We start from the raw sequence: 26238 nt of genomic DNA, 5'->3' as shown, positions 1-26238 counted from the left end.
AAAAGGAAAAAAAAAAGCAGCTCAGCCTGTATTCTGTGTTTTTATATATATATATATATTTTATATATATATAAAAATATAACTAACATTTGGGGGAGTGATTTTTCTCCTAATATTTTTTTAATATTTTTTTTTCTATCTATAAATACTTGTACATTTGGAATATTAATATATAACTCTGGCAGTAGAGCTCTGTGCCAGGTGATGCTCACTTAAAAGACGTGTATTTTGTATTTAAAGGACTTTTTTGTTTTGTATCATATGCAACAGCAACAGATTGTTTGACTTGGATGGGGACTGCTCTTCCCATCTGTGTAATTAATAAAGTACTAACGCTATCTGCTGGCTGATGAGGAAACCTTCATGCTTAGCAGTTCTCCAGCACAGGAGGATCCCAGTGCTGAGCGTGCTTTTTCTTGTGGGGCTGTGGAGCTGAAAGGTGGTACCTGGCAGGCTGGGGAGCCGTGGGCATCCTTGTGCCACCAGGGATGGTCAAGTGCTGCTGGCCTGAAGCGTTGCCAGGGTAAAGCTCTTACGGGAGTCGTGCTTGGTCTGCAAACAGCCCTTCACCTTCTCCTGGAAGGAGGGGGTGGTGATGGTGTAGAGGATGGGATTCAGGGCGCTGTTGATGGGCAGGATGAAGATGACCACCCAAGAGGTGATGGTGCCTGTGCCAACAAAGACATGACATTAGACAGCTGAAGGGGGGCTTCCCCCTACCCAGGGTAACCCACCCAGCTCCAGCCCATGCAGCAAAGGGGGGCTATGACATCCGTGGGCTCTTAGCAGGAAGAATAGCCCCTCAAAGTAGGGAGGTCATGACTGCTGCTCCCTGGGGAGAGGCCCAAGGAAACCAGTAATGCTGTCCATCTCCCCTTGCAGCCCACAGGTGGGTGAAGAGATCTCCAATCTAAGCAGTGCCCACACCAAGGGATCCCTGACCCAGGGAATCATGGCAGGCAGCAGCCAGTGGTGGGCTTTTCTTCGGGGCCTTGTGGAGAACGGGGGTTCACCTGGTATTTCCACCTGCAGCAAGGACAGAAGCCTGAGGAGGAAGATGGGTATCCAGCAGAGAGCATCGGTGAAGACAATAAAGAAGAACCGCTTTGCAATGGTGACTTCCCGGGAGCAGACACCTCTCTCCACTGTTTTGGACGCAGTGATGTGGATGGAGTAGAACATGCCAGAGTAGGCGAAGACGATGGTGATGAAGGCTGCGAGATTCAAACCTGGAGAGAAAGAAATCTCACTCTGAGCGTAGCCAAAGTGCAACCCTCGTGAGCTGGGATCGGCGGCAGCAGCAGGACTACTCCTGCTTTTATCACTAGAGGGGGCAGAGACATCTCAGCAGCTCCGGCTAGTTGTGAATCCAGCCTTAGCCCAGCGATGCCCAGCTCTGGAGTGAGGCTGGGGACAGCATCAGGCTGGAGCAGGGACCCTCCCCAGTCCAGAACAGAGGGCAGAGCTGGCACACTTGTTTTACATGGTCCCGGTGGGATGGCAGCACCCTGTGAAGTCAGACATCCCACTAACAGAGGAAGTGCAGGCTCTCATGGCACCCTGGAGGGGAAGCCTGTCCTGCCCCACATAGAATCATAGAATCATTGAGGTTGGAAGAGACCCTTGGGATCATCGAGTCCAACCATCTACCCTACTCTACAAAGTCCTCCCCTACACCATATCCCTCAGCACTGCATCTAAACGTCCCTTAAACACATCCAGGGATGGTGACTCAACCCCCTCCCTGGGCAGCCTGTTCCAATGCCCGACCACTCTTTCAGTGAAAAATTCCTTCCTAATGTTCAATCTAAACCTACCCTGTTGGAGCTTGAAGCCATTCCCTCTCGTTCTATTGTTAATTACCTGTGAGAAGAGACCAGCCCCAACCTCTCTACAGTGTCCTTTCAAGTAGTTGTAGAGGGTGATGAGGTCTCCCCTCAGCCTCCTCTTCCCATCATCCCCATCACCAAGTCCCAAGGTGCCTTACCCAGGTAGATGGTGGCAGAGTATCCCCGAGCACTGGGCCGTTCATCCAGGTCAGGCTGCAGTGGGAAGCACACCCCGTTCCTCCCGTAGTAGTTCCCAAAAGTCTCTTTACACCACAGGGGGACGATGCTGAGGGAGAAGCCCAGAAGCCAGATGGCCGCTAGCACCGAGATGGTCTGCTTCTTGCCAGCTCGGTGGTGGCTGAACGGGAAAACAATAGAGAAATATTTCTCCAGGGTCATGTAGGTCAGCAGCAGGACTGACACCTCGGAGGAGAGCATGGCCAGGCTGCCCACCAGCTGGCACTGGAGGCTGCCCATCCAGCCCTGGGCGTGCTTGTTGTATTCGCCCGAGTACTTGAGGTCAAAGGCTCCGATGACGAAGAGGTAGATGCCCATCAGGCCATCTGCACCTGAGGGAGGGGAGGGGGGAAACAAAGTACTCTGAGAAAAATGCATTTGTGGGCAAATGTAGCACTTTGCATTAATGCTGTGGCCATAAACCCATTATAGAACTGGGCAGTCTTTGGCTTTATGTATCTGCATATATATATGTGTGTGTGTGTGGATACAAGAGCTACTCTGCTGGTGCCAGTGAGCAAAGACCTGAGGGCAAGGGCTGAGATGCCCCAGGCACAGAGGGATGCCCAGAAACCCATCAGCTCAAAGGGAAAGGTAGCAGCAAGCAGGCCCTGGCTGTGCTGGGGAGGGCTGGCATCAGCCACACAGGTCCTCCTCGGGGAGATGCTGGTGGACAACTCATCCACACTCAGTTCCTTCTTTACTCCCCCGGCTTGACCCTGCCCCTCCGCCCCAAAGCTCACAGCACAGGGACTTGATGGCCATGGTGTGCTGGCTGTTCTCCGTGACGATGAAGGACCTCATGCAGATGACGAAGAGGTTGCCGAAGCAGGTGAGGCAGGCGACGACCCAGACGAAGACGCGCAGGATGATGTTGGCCAGGAGGTTCTCGAAGGAGGAGATGCCGTCGGTGTTGGGCTTGCAGCTGCGCACGTGGGGGGCGTAGCTGCAGTACTGGAACTTCTTGAAGTAGCTGTCGGGGTGGTGGGGAAGGTTTCCTGGCTGTGACTGGGATGGTCCAGCGTGCACAGACCCTTTGCCCCACACCCTGCACCCTGCCTGCTCGCACCTCCAGCCCCTCAGCCACGTTTTTCCCTATCAGGGTGAAGAGCCCCCCACCTTCCACTGGCCAAGACCCTGGGGGCTTATAGAGAGCAGGGAAATGGAGATGGGGAGGATGGAGGCAGCAGCAACACAGTGGGAGTAGGGCCAGGGTGATGCCCAGCACACAGCCCTCCCTGTGAGAGCAGCTGGGGCAGGGATCTGCAGGGGACACGGACCACGATGGAGCTGAGAGAAAGGATCTCCATTTGCACAAGAACTGCAACTGGTCTTGAAAACTAAATCAACAACACCCCAAAGCCTTTGTGAAGCCGGCTGGAGGCACCCCAGTGCTTTTTGGATCAGGTACCCAGCCACGCTCTTAAATCTGCCACTATTCAGCACTGGCAACTGGTAAGCACTGGAGTGTTTTCCTCCAACCCGTGATTGTCACAAACTAACATTTAAAAATCAATCCCTTATTCAAAACCTTTGAGTTCCATTAAGAGGGATTCACATTTTTTCCCGTGTGTTATTTCAGATTAATCTTTTCAAGCCTTATAAAAGCCAACCCATGTAAGCTTAGCAAAACTCTACATTAGAAAATGACTACAAAACTGAAATGCAAGGCTCATTTCTGCTTAATTATAGATAAAAGGAGAGAAAATGATTGCTTATTAGCAAGTCAGGTAGAAAATGTACCATATTTATAGTGCAAACAGACCAATTACAGAAAGGAAGATGTAGTTGTCTTTCATTACAGGTACTTTAAAATGTGCATCTGGAGAAAATTAATGATTTTTTTTTTTTTTTCCCCTTCCAAAGAGAAACCCAAGCACTCACAGCTGGCTGCACAGTCCTGTTTCCACCCTGCGTGCCATGCCTGTCCAGCCTGTCTATCTGCACGTCTCTGGGGTTCTTGGGTTGTTATCCCAGACCCAAGCCAAAGGACCTCTAATGGGATTACTTAACCACAGCTTTTGGCACCCAGTTTACTACCAGTACAAGCCTTGGTTGACTGAGCCTCCCTTGTCCCCATCACCTATGACACGTGTACCTTCAGAAATGCAGATCACTCTCTGTGTCACATGTGAAGCCCAATGGGGAACCTGTGGCTCTGCAAAATCCTCCCTTCCCATGGGCAAAATGCTCCCCTTGCTCTAAGTAAGCCCCAACTAGGAGACACCCTCTTGCCCTGGGGGGTTTAAGCAGTATCGTCATGCTTGGGGGCTTGCAGGGGTCAAATAAAGCACTCACATGTGTAAGGAGTGAACTGTTCTCCCTCCCCACACCCAGCATCCCCCCAGCATGGGTGCCAGGGCAGCAGCAGCCACATGCTCCCCCCCACTCACATATGGGAGAGGTTGGTCAGCTTCTGGAAGGTCAGGTTGTGGATGTTGGGGATCTCCAGCCCTTCCAAGCTCCTGCAGAAGGAAACCAGCACAGGGGATGCTGTGAGTGGCCCCAGGTTGGGTTTAGGGCTGCCACAGGTGGAGGCAGTGCTGTAGGATTGGGGATGTGGTGGGACTCACAGGGACCGTAGCTGGGGAAGTCTCTCAAACTGGTCAGGGAAGATCTCTCTCAAGGGGTTGTAGGAAATATTCCTGAAAAAGAGACAAATCTTCAGCATTTTTTTCCCCACCTGGAAGCTATGAGAGTAGTTAGAAGAGAAGGCAAAGGGGTGTCTTTCTATGGCTTTTCCCAGCACTGTCCATTTCCCCAGGATGGTTCTGCAGCCCCAAAGCAGAGGGTCTGCAATGGCATCATGCTGCAGGCAGACCTACCAGGATGGAGCCCATCCTGTCACCATGGCTCTGCTGAGTGAACAGACCATGCAGTGAGGAGATGTACCCAGCATGATTTGGAGGTGCAGGGGTTCTGCAGGGCACCCCATCACTTGCAGGGGAGCAGGGACACCCCCTGGGGCAATTCAGCCCCGGTACTCACAGTTGCTGGAGTTCCACCAGGCCATTAAATAGAGAGGAGGGGAGATGATGTAGTCTGTTGGACGACAGGTCGCTGTGTGGAGGAGAGCTGTGTCTGAGAAGTGGGTGAGGACACCAGCTCTTGCACCCAAGGGTGCTGAGCAGTGAGGTACCCTGGGTAGGCGGCAGAGCAGGGTCCCCAGCAAGACCCACACCTCTGTCTGTTGGAGTTGGGGTGTTGGGGCAGGCAACGGTTGGAAACTTACAGCTCCACCAGCCTGTTCAGCCTGGAAAACGTCCCGTCCTGGATCCACCTGAGCTTGTTTCTGCGCAGGATCCTGGAAGAGAAGGAAGGGGAGAGAGTATGTGGGGATGACCACAGCCCCTCACGCCCTTTGGGAGCATCGTCAGAGCTTTGGACTGGCCATGAGCAGCCAGAAGTGCCCACTCTACGTCAGGCTCACCAGCCGGGTGCACCCAGACCTGCTGTGTCCTTCCTGAATTCACTGAGCCACAACCATCACCTCCAGCAGCAAAATGCTCCACCGTTGTGGGGAAGGTCTAAGCCAGAGCCCAGCTCTCAGGTGCAAGGCTCCATCTCACACAAGGCCACAGCTCAGAGAAGAACCCATCAGAAGTGTGGAAGATGAGCAGAGCTGGTTCAAGCTCTCAGAGGTGGGAGCATGATGCACCATGAGATCCCAGCAGGGTGCACCGAGAAACACAAGCGGTTTCAGAGCAGCAGGAACCCTGTGGGATGGAACATGCTTGAAGGTGCTGGGAGACTCCATGACCCATGGATGGTGCTCCTTGGTGGAGGCTCACAGTGAGCAGCTGGGCTCCACTGAGCTCAGACACCAACCAGGACACCCCTCTCTAAAGTGGTCCATGGTGCGGCTGGGCAGGATGGGGGAACGTGGGGTGAGTCCTGCCAGGGTGGCTCATCCCACAGAGCCTGAACAGGAGCCCCTGTCTCATCTGCTGCCTCTGCTCGTGAGGCTCTCTCCTCTGTCAGTGTCACCATCAGGGTGTGTTTACGCCGTCTGTCTTGCCTGTGAGGACGTTTCCATGGCACTGCCATAACAGCCCCGGGAAACACGCCGCTGATCAAAGCCAACCGGCTCGGCGGCGGGAGGAAGGATGGCCTTGGTTGACTGAGCCTCCCTTGTCCCCATCACCTATGACACGTGTACCTTCAGAAATGCAGATCACTCTCTGTGTCACATGTGAAGCCCAATGGGGAACCTGTGGCTCTGCAAAATCCTCCCTTCCCATGGGCAAAATGCTCCCCTTGCTCTAAGTAAGCCCCAACTAGGAGACACCCTCTTGCCCTGGGGGGTTTAAGCAGTATCATCATGCTTGGGGGCTTGCAGGGGGCTGAAATAACACACTCACATGTGTAAGGAGTGAACTGTTCTCCCTCCCCACACCCAGCATCCCCCCAGCATGGGTGCCAGGGCAGCAGCAGCCACATGCTCCCCCCCACTCACATATGGGAGAGGTTGGTCAGCTTCTGGAAGGTCAGGTTGTGGATGTTGGGGATCTCCAGCCCTTCCAGGCTCCTGCAGAAGGAAACCAGCACAGGGGATGCTGTGAGTGGCCCCAGGTTGGGTTTAGGGCTGCCACAGGTGGAGGCAGTGCTGTAGGATTGGGGATGTGGTGGGACTCACAGGGACCGTAGCTGGGGAAGTCTCTCAAACTGGTCAGGGAAGATCTCTCTCAAGGGGTTGTAGGAAATATTCCTGAAAAAGAGACAAATCTTCAGCATTTTTTTCCCCACCTGGAAGCTATGAGAGTAGTTAGAAGAGAAGGCAAAGCTCAGTTCCTTCTTTACTCCCCCCGCTTGACCCTGCCCCTCCGCCCCAAAGCTCACAGCACAGGGACTTGATGGCCATGGTGTGCTGGCTGTTCTCCGTGACGATGAAGGACCGCATGCAGATGACGAAGAGGTTGCCGAAGCAGGTGAGGCAGGCGACGACCCAGACGAAGACGCGCAGGATGATGTTGGCCAGGAGGTTCTCGAAGGAGGAGATGCCGTCGGTGTTGGGCTTGCAGCTGCGCACGTGGGGGGCGTAGCTGCAGTACTGGAACTTCTTGAAGTAGCTGTCGGAGTGGTGGGGAAGGTTTAGTGGCTGTGACTGGGATGGTCCAGCGTGTACAGCCCCTTTGCCCCACACCCTGCACCCTGCCTGCTCGCACCTCCACCCCCTCAGCCACGTTTTTCCCTGTCTGGGTGGAGAAGAGCCCCCCCACCTTCCACTTGCCAAGATCCTGGGGGCTTATAGAGAGCAGGGGAATAGATGGGGAGGATGGAGGCAGCAGCAACACAGTGGGAGTAGGGCCAGGGTGATGCCCAGCACACAGCCCTCCCTGTGAGAGCAGCTGGGGCAGGGATCTGCAGGGGACACGGACCACGATGGAGCTGAGAGAAAGGATCTCCATTTGCACAAGAACTGCAACTGGTCTTGAAAACTAAATCAACAACACCCCAAAGCCTTTGTGAAGCCGGCTGGAGGCACCCCAGTGCTTTTTGGATCAGGTACCCAGCCACGCTCTTAAATCTGCCACTATTCAGCACTGGCAACTGGTAAGCACTGGAGTGTTTTCCTCCAACCCGTGATTGTCACAAACTAACATTTAAAAATCAATCCCTTATTCAAAACCTTTGAGTTCCATTAAGAGGGATTCACATTTTTTCCCCTGTGTGTTATTTCAGATTAATCTTTTCAAGCCTTATAAAAGCCAACCCATGTAAGCTTAGCAAAACTCTACATTAGAAAATGACTACAAAACTGAAATGCAAGGCTCATTTCTGCTTAATTATAGATAAAAGGAGAGAAAATGATTGCTTATTAGCAAGTCAGGTAGAAAATGTACCATATTTATAGTGCAAACAGACCAATTACAGAAAGGAAGATGTAGTTGTCTTTCATTACAGGTACTTTAAAATGTGCATCTGGAGAAAATTAATGATTTTTTTTTTTTTTTCCCCTTCCAAAGAGAAACCCAAGCACTCACAGCTGGCTGCACAGTCCTGTTTCCACCCTGCGTGCCATGCCTGTCCAGCCTGTCTATCTGCACGTCTCTGGGGTTCTTGGGTTGTTATCCCAGACCCAAGCCAAAGGACCTCTAATGGGATTACTTAACCACAGCTTTTGGCACCCAGTTTACTACCAGTACAAGCCTTGGTTGACTGAGCCTCCCTTGTCCCCATCACCTATGACACGTGTACCTTCAGAAATGCAGATCACTCTCTGTGTCACATGTGAAGCCCAATGGGGAACCTGTGGCTCTGCAAAATCCTCCCTTCCCATGGGCAAAATGCTCCCCTTGCTCTAAGTAAGCCCCAACTAGGAGACACCCTCTTGCCCTGGGGGGTTTAAGCAGTATCATCATGCTTGGGGGCTTGCAGGGGGCTGAAATAACACACTCACATGTGTAAGGAGTGAACTGTTCTCCCTCCCCACACCCAGCATCCCCCCAGCATGGGTGCCAGGGCAGCAGCAGCCACATGCTCCCCCCCACTCACATATGGGAGAGGTTGGTCAGCTTCTGGAAGGTCAGGTTGTGGATGTTGGGGATCTCCAGCCCTTCCAAGCTCCTGCAGAAGGAAACCAGCACAGGGGATGCTGTGAGTGGCCCCAGGTTGGGTTTAGGGCTGCCACAGGTGGAGGCGGCACTGTAGGATTGGGGATGTGGTGGGACTCACAGGGACCGTAGCTGGGGAAGTCTCTCAAACTGGTCAGGGAAGATCTCTCTCAAGGGGTTGTAGGAAATATTCCTGAAAAAGAGACAAATCTTCGGGATTCTTTTCCCCACTGGGAAGCTATGAGAGTAGTTGGAAGAGAGGGCAAATGGGGGGCTTTCTATGGCTTTTCCCAGCACTGCCCATTTCCCCAGGATGGTTCTGCAGCCCCAAAGCAGAGGGTCTGCAATGGCATCATGCTGCAGGCAGACCTACCAGGATAGAGCCCATCCTATCCCCATGAGTGAACAGACCATGCAATGAGGAGATGTACCCAGCATGATTTGGAGGTGCAGGGGTTCTGCAGGGCACTCCATCACTTGCAAGTGGGCAAGAACACCCCCTGGGCCAATTCAGCCCCAGTACTCACAGCTGCTGGAGTTCCACCAGGCCATTAAATAGAGAGGAGGGGAGATGATGTAGTCTGTTGGACGACAGGTCGCTGTGTGGAGGAGAGCTGTGTCTGAGAAGTGGGTGAGGACACCAGCTCTTGCACCCAAGGGTGCTGAGCAGTGAGGTACCCTGGGTAGGCGGCAGAGCAGGGTCCCCAGCAAGACCCACACCTCTGTCTGTTGGAGTTGGGGTGTTGGGGCAGGCAACGGTTGGAAACTTACAGCTCCACCAGCCTGTTCAGCCTGGAAAACGTCCCGTCCTGGATCCACCTGAGCTTGTTTCTGCGCAGGATCCTGGAAGAGAAGGAAGGGGAGAGAGTATGTGGGGATGACCACAGCCCCACACGCCCTTTGGGAGCATCGTCAGAGCTTTGGACTGGCCATGAGCAGCCAGAAGTGCCCACTCTACATTGGGCTCACCAGCAGGGTGCACCCAGACCTGCTGTGTCCTTCCTGAATTCACTGAGCACAACCATCACCTCCAGCAGCAAAACGCTCCACCGTTGTGGGGAAGGTCTAAGCCAGAGCCCAGCTCTCAGGTGCAAAGCTCCATCTCACACAAGGCCACAGCTCAGAGAAGAACCCATCAGAAGTGTGGAAGATGAGCAGAGCTGGTTCAAGCTCTCAGAGGTGGGAGCATGATGCACCATGAGATCCCAGCAGGGTGCACCGAGAAACACAAGCGGTTTCAGAGCAGCAGGAACCCTGTGGGATGGAACATGCTTGAAGGTGCTGGGAGACTCCATGACCCATGGATGGTGCTCCTTGGTGGAGGCTCACAGTGAGCAGCTGGGCTCCACTGAGCTCAGACACCAACCAGGACACCCCTCTCTAAAGTGGTCCATGGTGCGGCTGGGCAGGATGGGGGAACGTGGGGTGAGTCCTGCCAGGGTGGCTCATCCCACAGAGCCTGAACAGGAGCCCCTGTCTCATCTGCTGCCTCTGCTCGTGAGGCTCTCTCCTCTGTCAGTGTCACCATCAGGGTGTGTTTACGCCGTCTGTCTTGCCTGTGAGGACGTTTCCATGGCACTGCCATAACAGCCCCGGGAAACACGCCGCTGATCAAAGCCAACCGGCTCGGCGGCGGGAGGAAGGATGGATGGCAGGGCAGCAGCTCACCCACCCAGCACTGGGGGCTGTGGGCAGCTCTCATGGAGGAAAGAAAAAAAACCCAAACTGTAGGAGTGCATATTTTGGGGATTAAATGTCTTTTGGGGCTTCTCCAAGAAAGGCAGAGAGAGGAACGGGATCTTTGTGCAGCAATCTTCAGCTGGAAATATGGAGCAGAGCTTTCTAATTAAGGGATGCATCCCAGCAATGCATTCCCAGTGCTCCAGGTAATTGCAGATTCCCTGGGAGGAAGGCTTAGGTCCTCATCCCGCTTCTGCTCTCCTGCCACCACCCTGTGGCCACTGGTAGCCTTCTGCTCGTGGATAACATCTGCATGATGCACAGCTTGCCTGTTCTTAATTCCCTGAGGCTCCAGAGGCTGTATATATCCCTTTGGGAGCTATATCACCATCCTGTGCAGGAAAACTGGACCCTGGGAGAGGTCTGTGCATCCTTGATGTAAATCCTCCCCTGTTTTTGGCTCCAGGAGGGCAATTGGGCAAGAGCTCAGCCCTGGGGCCAAGAAAGAATGGGGCAGGAGGAGAGGAAATAGAGCCAGACACTGTTTGACATGTGGAGAGCCAGCTCACAAGCTTTATGGCCTTCCTTAGGGATATTTTTAGGGGATTTGGATGCCAGCGGAAGAGTCTGGGCTGGCTGTGAGCTCTGATATTCACACACCATAGCGGCAGGACACAGCATGGAAAAAGCTTCCTATCTCCCACCTGAAGACGGTTCCCATTTGATTTGGGCAGCCCCAATGGGCTGGTGACAGGGCTCTGGGATGAGCCCACCAGCTCCCAACCCAGGGTTGGCCGTCCTCCAGCACAGAGACCCTGGAAAAAGGTTCTGGGACCCCGAGTCCCTACAAAGTTAATGAGGCTGATTGCACTGTTGATACCGTGTGGGCAGAAACCACTAAACGTGAGACAGTAGACCCTTATCTAGCCCAGAGAAGTGGGAAAGGGGGGTCCCAGCTGAGTGCTGGCTATTCCCCCTCCTCCCTCCGTGTGTCTGCAATGGGACAGGGTCTGCACCAGCAAACAGGGGCCATGGCCAGAGCCCCGAGGTACTCACAGCACCGTGAAGTCGTGGCACTCCTGGAAGACAGCCCTGCGCATCGCCCGGATCCTGTTCCCTTCCAGCTCCCTGCAGAAAGACAACACAGCTGCCACCTCCATCCCCACCATCCTTGGGGACTTCGAGTGTGATCCCTCACCTCTTGCTTGCCCCTGCCCCAGCTCTGTCCCCATTCCCTGTGGGATGCTTCCAGCCCCATTCTCCCCATCTCCGCTCTGGGAGCCTGGCTGGGGAGTGGAAGCAGCCCCTGCCTTCCCCACAGGCAGCCTGATGTCACTGCCATCTCAGCTTTGGGTACTCACAGCCAGCTCAGCTTTGGCATCTCTGCGCAGAGGGGGGCGTTGGGTATTTGAGTCAAAGAGTTGTTCAGCAGGTACCTGGTCGGGAGGAAATAAGGAAAAATGGGGTTACGGCACCATATGTCAGCCCAGGACACAACCCTGTGCATGGATGGGGTCCTGCTGCTGCTCCTGGACCACGCAGGGTTTCACAAGGGCTTTCTGCTGGTCAACAGACTCACTGTGACCAGGGGTAGGGGGACATCTCAGGGTTGGTGGGCACCCTGACAGAGAAGCCATGGTCACGCACAACCACAGAGTGACTTCAGCTGCCCCCACCCCAGGCAAAGGTCTGGCCCACGTGGCTGTTAACAGCAGTACCAAGCTCCATCCACCTTCTTTGGGAGAGATGTAAGAGTAAGAGTACAAGGCACATTTAATGTGGGAGATGCTCTCCAGTGAGCTGTGACGGGCACGTCACTGGGAGAGCCGTGCATGAAAGCAGCAGCAAGTGACCCTGGAGTGACAGCCAGTAAAGGCAAATTTATAGCCTGGGCTCCCGCTGGTGCTTTTCCCAGCACTTTTGCACATGCCTGCTTTGCACGGCGTCCCTCGCTGCACGTTCTGTGACCGCCGGTTTAGTTTATTTGATTTGAGAACAAAAATGCAGAAGGATAAACAGAGTACGTCACCCAGCAGAGCTGCTGCCTGCAACGTGGGAACGTGTGGCCGAGGGGAGCTCTGTCCCCCCAGGGCTGTCCCCCACAGCCCACACGGCTCCTCCTCTGGGGACAGGTCTCTGGACACCAAGTTTTATAGAGGAGTGAAGTCCCAGGGTCACAGCCCTTCTTCCCCAAGTCCACTGCCAGCCCTGGCTGTGCTGTGTCCCCCCTGTGCCTGGTTCCCCCATCTCCAGGCACAGCCTTTACTGAGTCCTGCACATCCCCAAACCTAAATTTCAGGCTCTTACAGCCAACTCCAGCAGTCACATCTCCAGCAGAGCTCATGCAAGCCTGGGCCAGCAGCCACGGCTGAAGCACTCTCTGCTTGCAGGTGTCCACCCAGGGAATACATCTGACCACTTTTTAAGCTGTATGTGAATATATATATATGTGTGTGTCTGTGCACTCACACACGTGTTTTTTCCACCATAACAGCCAAAACTTCTCCCCTAACACTCGCTCCAGGCTGCTGCCAAGGTTTCCAATCCGCATTCTGACCTATGCAAAAGGTGTTAAAGCCACCTTATAGCCATTGCAAAATTGATTGTATGGTGGTTAAAGCAAATTTGTTATTCTGTACCTCCATCTTGGAAATGGCTTAATGGGCCTTAAAGACCCCTTGGCTTGAGATGACCTGATGTGAAAACAGGTCAGAAAGACAGTAATTTGGGAAAGCATCAGATCTTGTTTGCAGTCACTGACTCAAGGAAAGAAGTCGACAACCTAAACTGGAGGCACCTTGTACCATCACCCCTCAAACCCTGGGGGAAGGGGAGGAAGCCACAGCACCCTTGAATTGCCCTGGAAAAGGGGTGCAGGAGGTACCACGCAGACGCCCACAGAGCGAGGACCCCCCAGATCCCTCAGAAGGCTCCCTCTGCCTCTACTTACAGGAAATACAGAGACTTCAGCCCTGAAAACGTTGCGGGGACAATTGTGGCAATCCTGTTGTTGTCCAGCATCCTGGAAGAAGAAGTGGAGAAGTGAGAAGAGGGGACCCAGAAAGGACAAGGAGGCAGTGGGAAGTCCCCACATTTAGCACTCGTGTTGTCCCAGCAGGAGGGGGCTCTGTCCCTTCTCCCTTACTATCCTCCATGGACACCCATCCCCGGGTGGGGGCTTGTCCCCCCTCTGAAGCCCCTTCAACCCCCCTTGAATCCTGCCCAGGCAGCCCTGTTTGAAGCGTTAGATCCAGCTGCAGAGTCTGGATTCCTTCACAGTCAGGCTCTGTTGGATTTTTCCTCTCTTCTGCTGTGAAATAAAGATAAATTAGAAACCACTCGGGGAATTCGGGGCCGTTACTGGGCTTCTTGAAAGTCCTCTGGCTTGTGTGCACCAGAGACCACCCTCCATGAGCTGCGCATCCTTCTGTTGTCCCTCTTTGATTTAAGGAATAACTGAGCTGGTCCCATGGTAAGTAAGAGGAGGGGAGCCTGGGGGGGTGGCAGACTTGTCCGAGCTGCTCCTGCAAACACAGACCAGGAATGAACTGTCTTGTAAAGTGGCCTTTACGTAGTGAGATCTTTATAAGCTCCCTGTGTAAAACCACACACCACACGGGCCCAGATCAAAGAGCCTTTGAGAATAAACAGAGGGGAAGGATATTAGCTGTATTTTCAATCTAGGTGTATATTTTTCAAGGTGATGGAGCTGCAAATCTCTGTGTTTAACAGCTCACTTAAAGCCTTTTATACACAAACCTCCAGCCTGGGAGCTGAGGCTGGCTCTGAATGAAGCCCATCATCATGCTCTGTGGCTGCAGACCAGCAAGGGGAATGTGGCACGGTGAGAATCCATGGGGACCAGCTGGCCATAACAAGATTTCAGACAAGACCATGTTCAGTCCATGCTAAACCTGACCCCATTAAAAGGGGAAGGAAACCCAAATAGGAGTTTCATAAAAGAGTCACAGCAGAGGCCAAGTGTGCCCTGTTCTCCAGGGCTGCTGGAGAGCTGGAGACCCAGCTGGGCATCATACCTATCTCCTCCACAGCCCCCAATATGGGCATGTGACCACAGACACCCTGAAAGCATCATACCCACTTCCCCCCGCCGCTTCCCAAGGAAATGAAATGATGGTAAATGCAAGGAGGAGCTGGGATCAGTCACATCTGATGCTGTTGGGACCAGCAAAGGAACTCACAGCCACTCGAGGCGACGCAGGTCTTCAAAAATCCTGGGCTTCAGCTGCGTGATCCTGTTGTGGCTGAGGAACCTGGAACCAGTGGAGAGGAGGAGAGTGATCCTCAGACACCGCTGCCCATTAAACCCACTTCTGCTAAAGCTGTTCTTCCCGAGCTGCCCATGGTCCCTGGCTTTGGGTGCCCGTGGCACCATCTCCCTCAGCAGCTCAAACACAGGATCTCAGCTTAGGCTGGATGGGAACAGGTGTGTTTGTAAGGAGGGGAAACACCTCTGCTCTGCTCCACATGCACCCACAATATGTACAAATCCAGCTTAAAGCATGCTTGAAACAGACTCCTGCAGCAGCAAGAAAAAAGGCTCAGGACCTGTCCTCAAGCCAGCTCTGCTTCATGCCAGGAGGAGCCGAGGACTATGTCCATCCCAGGGCTCCCCTCCCCAGGGCCCCATAACGCAGACACCTTTACTCACAACATTTTAAGCTGAGAAAGTCCAGTGAAGGCTCTGGGTGAGATCAACCGGATCTTGTTTCTTTGCAAAAAACTATTAAAAAAAAAAGAAAAAAAATGAAGAGAACAGAAAAGAGGCTAAAGAAGAAGTAGCTTTTACTAAGGGATTCTCAGGGTCCGTGGTCCCCAGGGAAGACAGGACACCAGACACACGGCTCATAAGGCTCAGGGATGGAGGTCCAGGCTGCAGCCTCTGCTCAGGCAGCCCTGGAGAGGCTGATTTCACCTCTGCCTCGTTTATTCCATGCAAAGGGAAGGAAGCTGAAAGTACAGATGCCCAATGGTCACAAGCAGCTGCTCTCAGCTGCCTCACACATTTGTCCCTCCACACGTGGCCCTGCTGCTGCTGACCCCTGCATCTACTGCTCTCCCTTTTTATCACAAACGAGCCAGAGAGCAGGATAAAGAAGATACTCACAGCTTGTTCAGACTCCTGTACCTGGAAAACTGATTGTCCAGCAGAGAACGGATTTTATTTTTCTTCAGGTCCCTAGCAAGAAAACAGAAAGAAAAAAAAATCAAACCCAGGGCCAGCAGACTAGGACAGAGGAGTCCTCTATGAAAGGAGAACAGTGAAGGCTAGACCTCTTCTTCTTGTGCAATACAAACAAAATGCGAGGCAGCTGCTGTTCATTAATGCTACATTGCTAATTGCCCTCCCAATCTGCAGGCATTATTTGCTGCAGATGAGTTTTTCCCACACTCTCCTCCCTTTGTGTGTGCGAAGGTACCCCAGGCTGGGACCTCGCCCAAAGTTTCCCACCCTGTGCATCTCGATGGGAGGCTTAGCAGCAAAGACAGGCCCCCTAGTCCTCACCCCGGCCAGGATCTGGCTTTTCCCTTCTCCTGGCTCCATGCTCTTGTGGGAGGGTTGCAGCGAGCAGCTGAGGCTCAGCAGAGAGTGGTCTGTTGGTGGGGAAAGGGCTCTTTGCTTCTTTGGACCCATGGACAATAAGTAAAAGCCAGGGGTTGTATTTCCTTCCCTCTAAGCTTGTTTTCCTGCCGGGTGGCAGTGTGTGTCCACCTTGTGCCTCTCCCGAGGGAGAGGGGTGCCTGCACCCACTGCTACTCACATCTTGGTCACGTTGGAGGAGACCCAGGGGACAGTGGTGAGGTCCTGCTCGGTGCAGTCTACAGCTCTTCCCCGGCACCGGCACCGTGCTGGGAAGATCTCCAGCCCTGTGGGCAAGCAGAGGGGACATGTTGATGGGAGGGGACTCGTGCTGGGCAGGGGACACCCGTGGGGTGGGGAAGGATGCCCGGCCCTGGGGAGGACAGCTTACAGCAGGCATCACCCTCGTCTTCCACAGCCATCCTGCCGCTCCTTGCGGCCAGCATGTCACCCAAGATCTGCAGCCAGCCGCTGTCATCCACTGCAGGAGAGAGGGGACCACTGTTAGAGGGACACAGACACCAGCAAAACCCTTGGCAGTTTGGGAGAGGGTGCTGCTTCCCACCAAGCCTGAGATCTGGCTCCAGCCCTCCATGGCTGCACCGAGGCAGAACAGGGACTCATCCAGCCCCGCGGTGTGTCTCCAAGCATAGCCATGATAAAATTTTCTTTTCTCTATTTCTATCACCCCATCGAACCCACTTTAAGGACATCCCAAGCCCTGAGGCTGCATCCAAACCACTCAGTTAACCAGCTCCCAGAGGGTATGAATTTGTCCAGTCTCTAACTCATTTCCACTCCTAGACTCAGCATCCCTGAGCACACTTTTTCACTGGGTGTTGTGCAAAAAAAAGGAACTGATTTTGTGTCTTTAAATCTGCTGAACTCGCGTGTCCTGACTGGTAGCTCTGAGCCCCTCTGCTCCTCTGCTGGTCCAACACTGCCCAGAAATAACCACAACAGCCTTGTAGCAACAAGGGTTTTCTGCACCCCAGGCTGGGAGAATCCCTGATGGACGAGCTCCTGGCCACTGTGCCAGGATGGTGTAGAAATACAAGAGCCAGGGAAGTGGTTGGAGAACAGAGCAGATGCAGGATTCCTCCGGCTTCCCAAGGGAAGAGCAGGCTCTGCTCTACTACACTTGTGGTCCTGGATCCTCAGGCTTCCCAGGAGAAGAGCAAGCTCTGCTCAACTGCACTCATGGTCCTGGATCCTCAGGCTTCCCAGGGGAAGAGCAAGCTCTGCTCAACTGCACTCATGGTCCTGGATCTTGGCATTCCCAGGTCCAGGGGTTACTCACTCTGAGGGCATCCCGCTTGCTGCTTACCACAGTTGTCTTCATCAGCTCCATTGCCGCAGTCATCCTCCCCGTTGCAGTGCAGGGCCTGGGGCAGGCAGATGGAGAGGTTGCCACAGGGAAACTGCCCCAAGGGACACTTGTGCCCGTCCCGCCAGGAGTGGATCAGAGAAGGCTCTGCCCAAGGAAGAGGAGATGCTCAGCGTTGGGGCAGCACCTCCCACCCCTGGACCCCTCAAAAAGGATGTGCCATCACCTTCTGGGCATTGAGCTCCTGGGGTTTGCCACAGGGAAACTGCCCCAAGGGACACTCGTGCCCGTCCCGCCAGGAGTGGATCAGAGGAGGTTCTGCCCAAGGAAGAGAAGATGCTCAGTGCTGGGGCAGCACCTTCCACCCCTGGACCCCTCACAAAGGATGTGCCATCACCTTCTGGGCATTGAGCTCCTGGGGTCTCATCCTGCTTTGTGCCCACCTCCAGTGGCTTTTGGAGTCACTGATGCTGAGGACCAGCACTGCCACACTGGTGCCCCGGAAGACTGTGATCTGGCTCAAGCAAGTGTGAGCTGATGGGGTGTTGGAGACCACCGAGGTGGCATGAGAGTGCCCCAAGGGAAAAGAGAGTGTGAGCTGATGGGGTGTTGGAGACCACCAAGGGAAAAGAAGGACCCAAACTCCTTTCAGAACACTTTTAGATAGCAAAATGCCACCCTGGAGCACAGACACCCAGACGGAGGCAGTTCTGCTGAGGAGAGCGTGGAAATGGAGAGTCCCAACAAAACAGGCCACCCCATCCCTCCTCCCTAGGCCACCCTTGTCCCCGAGGTGCAGCCCCATCCCTGGGTGCAAAGCTCCCTGGGCAGCTCCATCTCCCCTTTTTGCTGAGTCTTTTCAATCAGAGCCATCAAAGACGGCCAGCTCCAGGGCCCTGTTCGTTAATATCCTGCAATTATCCATGGCAGAGCCATGCTTTAGATCCAGCTAAACATTTCTACAGCCTGCTTTGATCAAGGCCCTGGGAAGTAGCAGCCGTCAGGCACCAGGGGAACACGGCTTGTGGGGTGGGGGCAGCTTGTTGCTCAGGATTTCCTCCAACTGCCAGGCTATTAATGGCTAATGGTGCATGCTATAATTAAAAGCACTTTGCATCACTCACACTCACACCCCTCTCCATTAAAAATCCCATCAGCAAGCACTGTGGCGTGATGGAGAGTGGAGAGGATGCAGGGGGGGACTAGTGGGGACTCCCCATGCCCCTATGGGCAACATGGCATGGATGTGGTCCCCTCCAGCTGGCCCAGCAGCAGAACCATGGGTGCCTTGTCCACCCCAGGGAAGTTTTCCCGCAGACAGGTTGTGGCTGGATCTGGGGATGTTTTCCATTAGACTAAAAATATCCCCATTTTCTGCAATAGCTGGCTGAGCTAGATGTAAACAGCCTGCACTGCCTGAATCCCTGCCCTGGACTTCTCTGACCGGCCAAGGGTCCTGCAAGCCCTTCCTGGGATTTACTGACACATCTGGCTGTTTGTTCAGGGGGAAATAAGGACTCCAAATCTATGCAAAAAACCGATGGATTCAATCAACATGATTCAAAGTGTTTTGAGATTTGGAGCAGGGTCTATTGTGGCCCCATAAATCTTTCCTGAAATCTGGAGCCATCCCAAGGACCTTTGGAAGGGATCTCCATCAACTTGAAACCATAAAGCGGGTCCAAGTGACATTTTTAACAGACTTACGTCACTGTTCCTCTTTGTCTAGCATCTTGAACCAGCCGGGACCCCACTGGGCAACCTGGGACATGAAGGGAACCCCCATTTCTACAAGGTTGTGAAGGCTGAGCCATCTCCTTGTCTTGGAGCAGGCGATGCTGCTGTGGGAGCTGGTGGGGGGCAGCTTTCCCTGCCCAGCTGGGGACCCCTTGGGCTGACCTGACCCTGCAGGGAGCTCCCATGCCATGGTCTCCACACTGTCAGAAAGGGCCATGTCCCCTTTACCCCAAAGTAAAAAAATCTAGGTTGTATCCTTGGTACAGCCAGTATTGGGCTTTCAGAAACCTCTGTTTTGGAAGTGCCTGTCTTTGGCTGGTCTTTTTGCAAAGCAGGAGGTAATTTTAGCTTTTTATAAATGCTTGTGGCTGTACTTCTGTATTAGAGGTGTCTAAACCCACGGGGGTATCACACATGTTACTGCAGAACACCGGAACGCCTAACAACTGTCAAACGAATTACTGTCTGCCTGGGACATTAAAAAGCATATCTGCTGTTAAACGTTGTAAAAATTTGTCACTGAAAATTCATTTACGCGTGATCTTTTGTTCCTTTAGCTGGGAGCAAGAACATCTATTTTCTTCTGATAGCACAACAGGCACGAGTCGAGGCTGTGACAGACAAGTCACCGGGGATGTGGGTGAGGGCTGCTGGGTGTGCTGGAGCTGGAGGTCTTCCCTTCCCAGCCTCCAAATGCCACGACAATGTCTCATCTATGGAAAAGAATGAAGACATGAGCCAGCATGTGGCCGTTTCTCTCCGGGGAGCAGCACAGGCAGCTCCTGCTCCAGTGGCATTTCCCAGGGAATCTGCTCAGGAGGCTGTCCTTACCAGACAGCCTTATCCTAGACCTCTCCTTAATGCAGAGCCTCAGTGACTTTAAATACTTCTGGGCGTGATTCTGCTTTATGAAGCTAAACCTGTCCAAGAAGATAGACACAGACAGAGATCTCCTGCATGATGATGGGCCTGTTGCTTAGCACCGCATCGTCTTACTTGTAAAGAGCAAATTTTGGTCCGCCCAAAGCTCAAGAGGGATGGACCCTGGCATGAAGCTCCTACAGATGTGTGGTGTCAGCCTCTACCAGCCTATGCATGACCCTGTGCGTGGCCTTCCCCTGCTTGCATTGCTCCAAAATGAGTAGGACTTTCTAGGTGTCAACCTCCATCCTGCTGGGAAGCAGCAGAAACGTCACCATGAGCATTAAATGATTCACCCAGAATGAAGCTGGTGCCTGGAATAACACCTCGCTTGGAAGCATCTCTACCAGCAATGGTGTGACTTGTGTCAGCTCTTCCCAGCCAGTCAGACTGAAGGGGGCTGGGATGCTGCTGACAACTGGAGAGGGATGGGGAAAAGGGAAAATCCATCTTTTTACTTCTACCTGTTAGTTATAACTGAGCTGGGAGGGGAATTGATTTTACAACATTCTGTTTTATACACTAAAACCAGCAAAAAACCCCACTTTATAAGGAGCAGAGCTGGTGCCCGTGGAGTTGCTCTCTGCTAGCAGGTCAAGACTGGTCACCAGAGGCTTGGGAGGTGTGAATCAGCAGCTGAGCAAGGACCCCCATCCAAAGAGGGAATCAAAACCAGTGGAAAGCTCTGATACATTGATATCTCATAGGGGGCACGCACAAGCAAATTCTCTAAAAAATTAACATGTTGCAAGACGGACAAAACCAAACTCAGCACGTGTGACTGCTCCTTTGGATTTTCCTAACCACCTGTTTCTCTGAGGCAGCAAATACAATAAAAAATTCAGCCAAGTTTAAGTTTATTTCTAATAGAGCTGTTGAGTGTTAATGCTTCAATAAAAAGAGTTTTATCATGTTTACTAAAAATACCTCGTGCTGGCAAGATCACACCCAATAATAAAAGCACGTGTGAAAAACTAAATGAAATGACTCCCCCACAGCATCCCTCGTGTAAAATATTACCTCAGCTGTCCTGTCCCTGCTCAGGCTGGCAGGCTTTGGCACAGCTCTGTGAGATCCCTGCGAGATAAACACCTAGCCAGTGACTTAAAAGCTGGGCAAAGATTAAGGGAAACCTCTTAAAAGAGGCCAGAGCAGTGGCCAGAAGTGAGATTTTGGAGGTGCCATGGGGTCCTGCTCTTACAGGCAGCAAAGGCGAAGGCTGGCGAGGGGCTGGGCTTGTAAGAAAACATGCCTCCTTAGTACAATGTTTCGAGTGATAAAAGAGTAAGAAAACACAAACCAGGGGAGATGGGCATATTACAAGACCCCTGGCTCTTGCCCTCTTGCAGCCCCACAGAGGGAAGCATGTCCTTTACCCTCTCCAAGTCCTGTGAATGGAACCAGATCTGACCCCAGCCCTGAGACCTGAGCTCCAGTCCCTCCAGAGAGACTTTTTTCCTGTCTCAGTTCCATTTCTAGTTATCCAGTGAAGCTTTCTGTTGCATACTGTCATGTCATGCTAGTTTTTGGCTGTTTTCTTAGCCTGAATTTATGTAGGACCTACGGAAAGCAACAGGAACCTTTCCAGGGCCTCCAGGTCCCTCTTGCAGGGAGCATATCCACATATGGAGCTATGTAAATACTAAGAGAGTGGAGTTTATATATGTGTATCTATTTATCTATTTAAACACATAAACACAGATAGCTTCTATTTTATTTTTTTTTTTTCAGGAATGGTGCTCAAGCCCCAGATTTCCAGCCAAACTAATGCTCTCCAGCCACCCCCACAGTACCTTGTTCTGTATTAACTCCCCTCAGGGTGAGAAAAACCAGGGACTGTGCAGGACAGAAATCAGAGATACAACTTAGGACAGAAGAGGAGAAGGTGAAATAAAAAATAAAATTAAAAAAAAACAAACAAACAAAACAAAAAAAAACAAACCAGAGGAAAAGTGTGTTTGAGGGAAGGTAAAACATAGAGAAAACAGGTGATTTTGGGATGATGCAGCCTATTCAATGAACTGACCTTCCCTGGCAGAGGTGGGATGGGGTTGGCCATGGGCACTGGGCCCATGGGGACCCTCCTGTCCCAGCTCTGCAGGGCTACAGAAGAAAGGACAGCCAGAGGCAGCAGCCAAACGTAGCCAGGATTAACCTCAGCATCTGCCTCGACTTTTTACGAGGGCCACCCAGGATTGTAAACGAAGCCCACGCATCACCCAGAAAACAGCCGTGACCAAATTCTCTGGATACTAACAGGCTGAACGAAACATGCCTTTGGTCTACCTTGCCTCTCTCTGCAAAAAAAACCATGTAAATTCTGCCAGCAAAGTCCTGGAGCCGCAGGACGCGGCTGGGGTGACACGTGGCCTGTCCCATTCGTCTCTAGCACCCAAGTTCTCCACACCATGGGGCATCCCCATCACCCCCGACCCGGGATTGCAACCCCCTTTTCATGACACACTGCACAAAATTCCCCTTGACATTTCCCATACCAAAATGGACTGAGCTGCACCTAAAACAAACCACCCTAAAGGAGACACAAGCAATTAACTGTTTGATCGGAGAGAAAGGTTTAACCCTCCCCATCTCTCCCACAGGGGAGGGAAGAGTTTGCACTGCCATCCACAAGAATAAACCACAACAAATCTGACTACAATGGAAATAGTGCAGAGCTCTTGCCTTTCCACACACCCCCCTTCCTAACTTCCAGCAAAAAGTGTTGCTTTTCAATCTGTTTTTTGTCCACGGCTCCCTCCCCTTGCAGACCGTAACATCAGCGCGGCGGCTGCCTCTGCTGCCCCTCCACTCCCCTCCTCGCTCTCTCTTCTCTTCAATAAAAGGCAAAATCACAACTTGCAGCTCCCTCTGTGTTTACAGGTAACGTGGATGCCCAGAAAAGCGACCAGTGAGCAGCGCAGAGAGCAGCATTACCAGGCACACCAGCTCTCCTCACCGGGCAGCACTCATGGATGTTTTCAGGCAGCAGGATCCCTGTGCCATGATCTATATGGAAATCCCACTATAAAATTCTTTACACGCACACCCAATACCGATCAAATAGGCCAGTTTCCTCCCCACTTGAGGTGGCATGACCCGCAAAGACGGCCACTTACTTGTAGCAGCGTAGAAAAGCGATGGCAGAATGATCAGGAGCAGCCTCATGTCAGCACCCCCCAGCCCCGAAAGGCTTGGAGACCTCCTGGGTGGCAGAAGGAGGAGGGAAAGGGAAGGTGGAGATGCCACGGGTCCTCTCTTGCTAACGTACACGAACACGCTGATGTCTCCAGGGTGTGAACACGCCAGCGATGCCACAGGTTGTCACCGGTCCCCGGGAAGCTGGGTGCTGCGTGGCCATCCCCATCCTGGGGAAGATGCTGATGGAGCAGCCTTGGGGCACATCTGCAGCTCCCCACAGCCTGTGCGGCACGTAAAACCCAGCAATGTGGGTAGCAAGGAAGGGAGAAGAGGAGGAAATGAATCCAGTCCTTCGCCTGTACTCCCCACCCTGGGGGCAGAGTGGGGCTGTGCTGTCCCACCTGCCCAGCCGGGACCCTGGGGTGCACGGCCCAAGGGAGCCCAGGGCCAGCCTGGGGAGGAGAAGGAGGAGGAAGAGGAGGAGGAGAAGGAGGAGGAAAAGAAGGGGAGGAGAAGGGCTGCTTCCTCCCCAAGAGGGCCCTCTGCTGGATTTGCCCTCCTTACCTGCACCCACCCGTGTCCGGTGGCCTGATGGACATGACCCAGCAGAGATGTCTGCCCCATTCCTGTGCTGCGTGCCCCACTCAGCCATCCCAGTGCAGTCCCAGCAAGGCAGACACCACCCCTGAGCTCTCATCTGAGCACACTTTAGGCTGCTCAGGCTTGGTGGGCTGGGGTCCAGGTGGGCTGCAGGTAGGGGCAGGGTCCTCCCGCTCTCCCCACTGATGCTGTGGTCCCCCCATCCCCATCCTTTCTGGGACCCTGTCCCTTTGCTTCACCCACCCCTCCCAGACCCCATTCTGCACACCCTGTCCCACCAGCAGAGAGGAGGATGAGGGGTGCTGTGCAGCCCACCCTGGGCACGGGTCCTCCTGCTGTGGGGACTGTCCCCAGGCAGCCTGGCCGTGCCATCAGTGGGCATAACCTCCTCGTGCTGCATGGAAACCCCACGGATGGTGGGAAGCATGGAAGGGGGGGGAGTCCCATGGATGAAACTGTTCCTCAGGCTCAAATTCACCCAAGCCTGTTGGAAGAGGGAGGGGAATCAGTGTTTCACAGCTGGGGAGGGGGAGGGAAGGAGGAGAGGTGGTCCCAGTCAGAGAGCAAACCCCTTCTGAAGCTCTGCTGTCCACGCTCGGCTCCCAGCCCATCTGCACAGCCAGTATGGGTCTCCTCGGAGTCGCCTTTCCCCAGCATTTCCAAAGGCTTGTTGCTGGTCCAGAAAAATCTGCAAGAAATTAACCCTTCCCTTGCTGCTGGAAAGCAAATCTTTACTCAGGTCACAGGACTTAACTGTCCCACCTCTCCTCGACCTGTGTGGGATTAAATGACATACACATTCCCAATTTTATCCGCACATTCCTACTAAAACATTTAAAGCTGATCAATAAACTTATCAAAATTCTCGTTGATGCTTCTAAAACAGCCCAACAACTTTTCTATCCCTATTCCTGGCTGTCATTGGTACTGATGCCCCTTTCCTCCGCGTTGAAGGAAATGGGGTCCCAGAAAAGCAGCCTTCCCTCCCACCACCGCCTCCCTCCAGCTGTGAGCTGGCCCTGCGTGGCCACAGCACGAGGAAGCAGGGAACAGCTTCCAAAAGAACATGACATAAAGTATTTGTGGCCCTAAATCAAATTAATTTAAGATCTAAGGGCACTTTGAAGCTAAACGCCAGATAGGGTGATGCTGGTGGGGGAAGAGGAGCTGGAAGAGAGGCAAAATATTTCATTTTTTCAGAGAAGGAAAGAAGCTGTTGGAAAAAAGTTGCGTGTATACAAATCTCAGACACTCTGCAGAGGCTTTGAGAATCTGCTGCTGCAGTTTAAAGCCCTCTCTTTGGTCTCAAGGGCTGGATGGGGGCTCGGTGTCAGGAGATAAATGTACTTTTCAGCCCTAACTTTCAAGCACGGGCATTTGCTGCTGGATGCCAAGGTGCCAGATGACAGGGATTGCAAAGCCTTCGACACTGCAGCCAGGAAAAGAAAATAATACTTAAATCAAAGCTCTAAAACTAAAGTGTGTTTCAGGGACTGACCACATTTCTTCTGCAGACTTTTCAGGAGCCCCACCTCAGGTCCCTGTGTGAAGCTGTAGTTCACCACAGATTCAGAAATTTTAACCCCCAGCAGCAAATGATGGGCCTGAGCCGAGGAACCTGCCTTCAGGAGTCTCCTCGTGGCACAGGGGTGTGGGCTGGGATTTTGGGCGGCTTCTAGGCAAAATGGGGAGAGGTGGGTAGCAAAATTGCTCTGAGGCTGGACTTGGCTGGAGATGATCCATCAGGAACAGGAGCGATGAAGAGCCTTGTGGGGTTCTAGCTGGTGCAGAAAGACATCCCACTTTGCATCTTGTACTGCTTCCAACCCAACAGTAGAGCCTCCTCCCCTCAGGAATTCCAGCAAGAGCCAAGGGGCATCCATCTTCTCTTATATACACCCCACATTTCATTGCTCTTCATCCAACTTGCTGTTCTTGCACCTCTCTGGGGTATCTCCATGGCCTGTTCTTTGCTTTGGCCCTTGACCAACCTTCTGTGCTCACGGAGCCTTTTCAGCTTCCTTCCCCCATGCTCCCGCAGGCTGTCAGCATCTTTACACCAAGTTTGCATTTCTTAACGTGAGCTTTGTTAATGGGCCAAAAAATTTCCACCCTTTTGGCAGCAACCTCCGTCCAGCTCGTGGGGACGCGCCTCCCACCAAGCCCCCAGATGACGTATGGGCGTTGGACGCCTCCCCACAGGCGTTAAATCTCTGGGCTGTGAAGCCCAGCAATACATTAGGATACAGAGCCCCTGAGGGACACGGAGAGGACTTGTGCAATTGCGTGGCAGAGATTTATACCCCAGGATTTCAAAAGTCTAACCTCTTCGCAGTCATCTGCCGGGCAGCCTCCACTCCAGCATAGCGCCTGCCCCGCCAGAGCTGTCCTCGCTGTCTTCCTGGATAATGTTACTTCAGAGCAAATTAAGCCAGTCTTTTTTCCCCTTTTACTCTGTTTTCCACTGGGACAATTCCTCATGCCAAATCCCTCGGTTCTCACTCAGGTCTGGCTTCTTTGGTGCTTTTTTTTCCTCCCTCCCTCCCCCACCACCACCATCCATTTGAGGTGGGTCTCTGACTACGTCTGAGACCATGGAGCTGCACATCGTGG

General features: G+C 53.0%; 1 protein-coding gene across 2 annotated transcripts; it reads right to left on the bottom strand.

Annotated features, from left to right (window-relative positions):
- Positions 1 to 190: 190 nt before the first annotated feature.
- LOC106895671 (relaxin receptor 1-like) lies at positions 191 to 23467 on the bottom strand. 2 transcript variants are annotated; one of them, XM_014955232.1, is made up of 18 exons: positions 23004 to 23467; positions 17230 to 17376; positions 16294 to 16383; positions 16084 to 16189; positions 15429 to 15500; positions 14973 to 15044; positions 14503 to 14574; positions 13251 to 13322; positions 11662 to 11736; positions 11357 to 11428; positions 9392 to 9463; positions 9148 to 9219; positions 8742 to 8813; positions 6523 to 6594; positions 2810 to 3039; positions 1988 to 2398; positions 1014 to 1229; positions 191 to 668 (listed from the first exon to the last, which is right to left on the bottom strand). In XM_014955232.1, exons 1-18 carry the CDS (start codon positions 23050 to 23052, stop codon positions 493 to 495), a joined length of 2148 nt encoding a protein of 715 aa, XP_014810718.1. In that variant the 5' UTR covers positions 23053 to 23467; the 3' UTR covers positions 191 to 492. The 2 variants fall into 2 exon arrangements, with proteins under 2 accessions (XP_014810718.1, XP_014810719.1); XM_014955233.1 differs by having other exon boundaries at positions 14976 to 15044.
- Between the last annotated feature and the right edge of the window lie 2771 nt (positions 23468 to 26238).

This window comes from Calidris pugnax, unplaced genomic scaffold (genome assembly GCF_001431845.1).
Source record: "Calidris pugnax isolate Ruff unplaced genomic scaffold, ASM143184v1 scaffold38, whole genome shotgun sequence".
Taxonomy (NCBI): Eukaryota; Metazoa; Chordata; class Aves; order Charadriiformes; family Scolopacidae; genus Calidris; species Calidris pugnax.
The sequence above is the reverse complement of the archived record's forward strand: the minus strand, read 5'-3'. Positions and strand labels throughout refer to the sequence as shown.